Here is a 5,841-nt window from a genome sequence, read left to right on the forward strand (position 1 = left end):
GGTGCAACGTAGAAAAACAAAGATAAGGAAAATAAAACCACGAAGGCTCTCCACCAAAATCCCAAAACGAAAATATCCCATGACGAAAGTATTAACAAACCCATTCACAACTATTTACAACAGACTATTTACAACAAAACAACAGACTATTTACAACAAAACACCAAACTATTTACAACACGGGGGAGATCGCGACCATGACATACTGAAACACAAGGCTTAAATACATAGAAGGAGCAATCAGGGAATGGACCACAGGAGGGAAACACAGCTGGGGCAAATTAGACCTGACGAGACAAGGAAACGTAAACTGAACACACTAAGATAACACAGACTTTCAAAGTAAAGCAGGAAATACATGACAGTCACGCAAAAAAACAAAAAAACTGACAACACCGAAACGTAACACAGTGCACCAACAACATCTCCACACCCCAACAAAATTGGTGACAGAGCAGGTGTCAGTCAGTAACGTTGATGCATTTTATTTAAAAATAATAATAAGGCAAATTAGGCTAAGGTATGTTTGAGTAAACCTCCACAAATTGTGGATTTTTCATTTCCCATGTAGTGCATTGCTGTTAAACCTTGCCTCCAATTTTGCTGGTAAACATACATCAGTGAGTTAATGAGAGGTGATGGAATAAAGGCCTAAAAGTGAAACAACAAACAGATCTAACACTGGAATTAAGACCTGAGTGATATAATATGGACCAGGTTCAACATAGCCTGAATTTCTTTATGTTAGCTTGTTTAACGAAATCTAAAACCCCAGTCAGAGATGAAAATTTTTATTTTAAGTTATTAACGGCAACATTTGAAACATTTAAGAAGAAATTATTTTTCTGATTCAGTGTCCTGAGTAATAACCCACAAAAAGAAGAAGCTGTACTTCCTGTAGGGAAAATGATTTTGTGTTTAACTTAGCTCCCTTTGATAAAACATATTCTACTAACTCAGTCTCACTTCATTGGACCTCTCTGGTCACAAAAAACAACTTAAAAAAACCTTCATTTGACAGAGTCTGGTGTAGCTTTGACTGCTGGCCAGGAAATCCCAGTTAATATTAACACCAGCCTCATTACAGAAAGAGATGAACTGAGAGGTAATCTGTAATGGACGACTGTTTTAAACGAATGTAAACTGAATAATATGAGGTAGAAGGAGGGAAAAAAGAAGAAAAGAATATTCATTAAATTACTGATTCCAATCAAGTCTTTGTCATCAGCTGTGAACAAAGTGCATTCTTCTTAAGGTCAATGATGGATAAATGCTGATCGGTGAACTTTATAACACTAGTTTGCATTAATGACAAACAACAAACTATTTTGATCATATTAAGTCTAAACTGCTCCATAGAAGAAGACGCTTTGGAAACAGAAGCTGATACAAAAACACTTCTATGTAAACTGAAGGAACTCCATTAGCTCCAGAGTTAATTAGAAGCATATTATTAACTCCTTCAGTACAAAACCTCTCCTGAATTTGTTGATATGAAATCCTACAAAATGAATAATTGTTGATTACTAAATAAGAAATGACCAATTAATTGGTCCTCACTTTTCTCTTTTCCATGTGTCTTCAGTCTAAACCTGACAACATGGGATGCAACTGATCAGGGTGGACTGAAGTCATTAAAAAACAAAAAACCTTGGACAAAAAAGTGCAATTTGTGTTTGTACAGCTCTGAGGAATTGTGACAATATTTTAAAAACAGTAAGCAGCCTCACTACAGTCAGAGTTGACCTCAGGAGTGATCTGTAATAAGGCTACTACTTTACATAAATACAAATTATATTAATTATTTACAACACGTTAAAATTATGTGATGGCCTGTATTTGTATAAATGGCCTGTATTTGTATAGCGCTTTACTAGTCCCTAAGGACCCCAAAGCGCTTTACACATCCAGTCATCCACCCATTCACACACTGGTGAAGCTACATTGTAGCCACAGCCACCCTGGGGCGCACTGACAGAGGTGAGGCTGCCGGACACTGGCGCCACCGGGCCCTCTGACCACCACTAGTAGGCAACGGGTGAAGTGTCTTGCCCAAGGACACAACGACCGAGACTGTCCAAGCCGGGGCCGATTACAAGGCGAACTCCAAACTCTTGAGCCACGATCACCCATAATCGTCGTAATGCAGGGAAAGTGCAAAAATCACCACTACAAACAAACCCAGAGCTAAATAGAGACTGATCCTCTCACGGCTCTCTGGTTTCAGTGTTTCTGTCTTCTTCTTTTCAACAGCAGCTGCAAAGATATTGGACAAGTATGAGTGACAGGATCATTAAATGCAAACTTCTGTGGGCAAGAAAGTGTAAGTAATGAAGGTGAAGTGTTTAGTAGCTTAAAATTTTTGGTTTGGAGAAGCTGATGCAGAGCAAGCACTGGAGTTACACAACTCCAAGTGAATTTTAGCTTTACTCTATTTCCTCGTTTTGTGAAAACAATTTTCCAAAACCACCAACTGGTCGCTTTGTTCATTACATCTTGTTACCAGGCTGGACCCTCATTTAGCTTCAGAGCTGCTTTGTTCTGATGGACGAGTCTGGGTTGTCCGGAGAACTGTACTTGTCTGACTGCATTGACCCAAGAGTCAAGTTTGGTGGAGGGGAGCTTATGGTGTGAGGTTGTTTTTTCAAGATTGCGCTCGGCCCCTTAGTTGCAGTGAACGGGACTTTTAATGCTTCAGACAGACATTTTGGAAAATTTAACGGTCTCAAGTTTGCGGGAATAGTTTGGGGATGGCCCCTTCCTGTTCCAATATGACTGCACACCAGTAAACAGAACAAGGTCCATAAACACATGGATGAGGAAGTTACTGATCTTACGGCCACTGATCTTAAGTGGGCGGGGCGAGCGAAATTACACTTTTACTAAAAAGCCATTTAACCACACAAGGCACGAGTTATCCCTCTCTATCATCAAAGCTTTCATTACTAATGTGTTAAACAAGTTATTAAAAGTTTCTCACATCACACACACTCAACTTTATAAAGATAAATGAAAGTGCTTGTGTACTTGCGAATGCTACCTCTGTTTCCACAGTAAGCACAGACTGAAACTGATCTCAGAGCAGTGAAAGTGGAGCCAGCAGTAGCTTGGCTAGTGCAGTAATCTCCAATTGGCTCTGTCCTTGATAAAGTTTGCACCTTACTTGAATTGACATAATTGTAACTGTAATGTGACTACTAAACGTGCTACACTAATATATTTATGAAAAATAATATCCCAGTATCACGCTACTTTGTGTTTTAGCCAACACTGGATGACTTGATAATACAAGATGGTGACAATTGTAAATTGTCACCAAACTGAACTAAAAAAATGTTGTTTTCTTTGTTGTTGTTTTTTGTCATTTATTTATTTATTTTTTACAGTGATATAGATAGAAAAATGCCCCTGACTGAAAAGACACACACTGATTTAGTATCCCTTAATTATCCAAGACTAAATATTTGTTTACTATTTAGTTATTGTCCAGGATACCAACAGTGATGTCATCTTACCTGTAACAATGAGGTCACAGGTTTTGAAACTAACTTCTTCGTTAAGGACAACGATGCAGTGATACGTCCCCGTGTCGTTGAGCCTGAGATCAGTTAAGAGACATTCAAGCCGTCCTTTCCTGGCGAGCTGTGGATCACACTGCAGTCGTCCTCTGTAGTTCTCATCTGGATACACCTCAGTGCCAGTTTTGCTGTTATAGAAGAAAACCCGTGTCTTCTTTTCCACATTTATTATCTCTATTTGTAGGAAGTCAGGAGGCCTGTTGGTGTCGAAACGGAGCAGCCAGGTCAACGTGATGTTACTGTTACCTTCTGCATGATAGACCTCCTGTTCTGCACTCATAGTGAATTTAGTCTGACCTGCAAGAGGAAACAGACACAGAGTAAGTGAGGAACTATAAAAAAAATGCAGAAAGAACTCAAAAAATGAGTAAAGAAACAAATAATGAACAACTTAAGGCAAATTGGTTATTTAAACTTAGAAAGTTTTTTGTTTTTTTTGTCTAATCTTCAGTCTGTGTGAAAGACATGACATCCCTGATAGGGAAATCTCTGACACGCTCATATGAATGTGAGCCCCACCCACCTACTCATTGAACACAATGCTATTAGGTTAAGATTAGCATAGAAATTAAGCCTAAATGGAGAAAAGTCACAACTTCTTGCTTCAGACAAACAAGTCTTTAGTTTTCTGTGTTCAAAAATATGCAATGGTCTTTTGTCAGTGTTCATCTTTACAAGGTGAGTGGGAGGCCCAGTCCAACACAAATTCAGTTCCAAAAGAAGAAAAATTGGAAATGCAAAAAGCTTAACATAATCTTTCTTTATTTCTCTCTCTCTCTCTCTCTCTCTCTCTATATATATATATATATATATATATATATATATATATATATATATATATATATATATATATATATATATATATATGTGTGTGTGTGTGTGTGTGTGTGTGTGTGTGTGTGTGTGTGTGTGTGTGTGTGTGTGTGAAGCTACAATGGAACCACCAGAAGATGCCTCATGGAGAAGGGAAAAGCAGGATGGTAGTTAGCAGCTTACAGAAAAACCCAGTATCAAAAAATACAAATAAAGAGCTGAAAGTCAGAATTGCTCTACTTTCGCTACTCAAGCTGTAATAATTTATTTTAAACATGAAGAATGGTGCAAGAATAAATCCTCTGTAATAAATAAATGAAAGAATATAAGAATTCTTCTAATTATTCTTAGAAGTATAAAAATATTTCTGTTGACATAAAATACAAAATGCACAGTTGTGATATCACATCTCATATTTTCTGTAGAAGCAAACCTTTCAAATTCTGTGTAATTACTGTATTAAATGCCGTTCTTTTAATATATATATTAGAAACAGAAACATTAGCAGCTACTCACCGACTACAGCACAGAAGAGAGTCGCTGTTATTGCTGAGAGGAAGAGAGCTGTGCAGCCTGGCATTCTTCATTGAGCCCTAAAGTGTGAAACCGCAGAACGAGAACATTTAACTACATCATTATTTACAACATTTATTAACTGAGACAATTAATTCATATCACAGCTCCAGTAGATAATCAAGCATTATATTATGTACTGCAGCTCAGATTATCAGCTGTTATCTGATAAATCTGATAAATTAATCATGACAGGTGTATCCTTTGGAGAAACACGATAAATTAAATCCAGTTTCTTTATTCTTTTTTTTAATAGTAACTGCAAATGCAAATAAATGCACAGCGGAGTGAAGTCTAATGTGGATTTAAGACGTTGTGTATTTATGCAGCAGCCCGACTCAAAACTAAATACAGTGAACAAGCATGCCTGACATGTTTATGATCTTAAGAGGAGGGCGCTGTTTTTATAATATTTCATTTAAAGCACACAAATGTCAGGAAAATCAGGAGTCTTCATAACACAGTATGATGCGGAAGGTTTTTGTACAAATGTAGCCTACTCACTGCCGTGTCTTTCTTTCCAGTTTCGGACGCAGAAGCAGCGCATTCTCAACTAAAAAAAAAAAGCCCAAAAAACGTTGTTTTCTCCGGATATCTTTGGTAGAATCCACATTCCTGCTCATCCAGAGCTCAGACTTTACGTTAAGTTGCACATGGCTCCAAACACGGAAGGAACCCCCCCCCCCCCCAAAAAAAAAAAAAACCGGACGCGGGTTACTGATGAGAATAGAATGCCACTTCCTCGTTTCTCTATTGTTAGCTCAGCTGAACAGCAGTGCCCACGCTTTTACGAGTAAAGCAAACGTACGTTTAAGGAAACAACGATGAGACATTTCATCGTTGTTTCCTTAAAAATGTTTATATTTGTGACAATATG

At 37.8% G+C, this 5,841-nt stretch overlaps 1 protein-coding gene across 1 annotated transcript; it reads right to left on the reverse strand.

Moving 5' to 3' along the window:
* Nucleotides 1-413: 413 nt before the first annotated feature.
* LOC146674124 (programmed cell death 1 ligand 1-like) lies at nt 414-5,633 on the reverse strand. Its single transcript, XM_085402353.1, has 4 exons — nt 5,469-5,633; nt 4,908-4,984; nt 3,516-3,875; nt 414-2,256 (listed from the first exon to the last, which is right to left on the reverse strand). The coding sequence occupies exons 2-4, from the start codon at nt 4,969-4,971 to the stop codon at nt 2,126-2,128; spliced, it is 555 nt and encodes a 184-aa protein (XP_085258479.1). The 5' UTR covers nt 4,972-4,984; nt 5,469-5,633; the 3' UTR covers nt 414-2,125.
* Nucleotides 5,634-5,841: the final 208 nt, after the last annotated feature.

The sequence above is a fragment of the Rhamphochromis longiceps genome, linkage group LG3 (assembly GCF_057381845.1).
Source record: "Rhamphochromis longiceps isolate RC_006_pf linkage group LG3, R_longiceps_female_GT1.1, whole genome shotgun sequence".
NCBI classification, from domain to species: Eukaryota; Metazoa; Chordata; class Actinopteri; order Cichliformes; family Cichlidae; genus Rhamphochromis; species Rhamphochromis longiceps.

Excerpts from the sequence above, each read along its gene's own strand:
- LOC146674124 (XM_085402353.1), bottom strand. The coding sequence starts at position 4,971 with ATGCCAGGCTGCACAGCTCTCTTCCTCTCAGCAATAACAGCGACTCTC. Across the intron at positions 3,876-4,907 it reads TCTCTTCTGTGCTGTAGTCG|GTCAGACTAAATTCACTATG; the intron begins GTGAGTAGCTGC and ends TTCCTCTTGCAG. Across the intron at positions 2,257-3,515 it reads CTGTGACCTCATTGTTACAG|CTGCTGTTGAAAAGAAGAAG; the intron begins GTAAGATGACAT and ends ATATCTTTGCAG.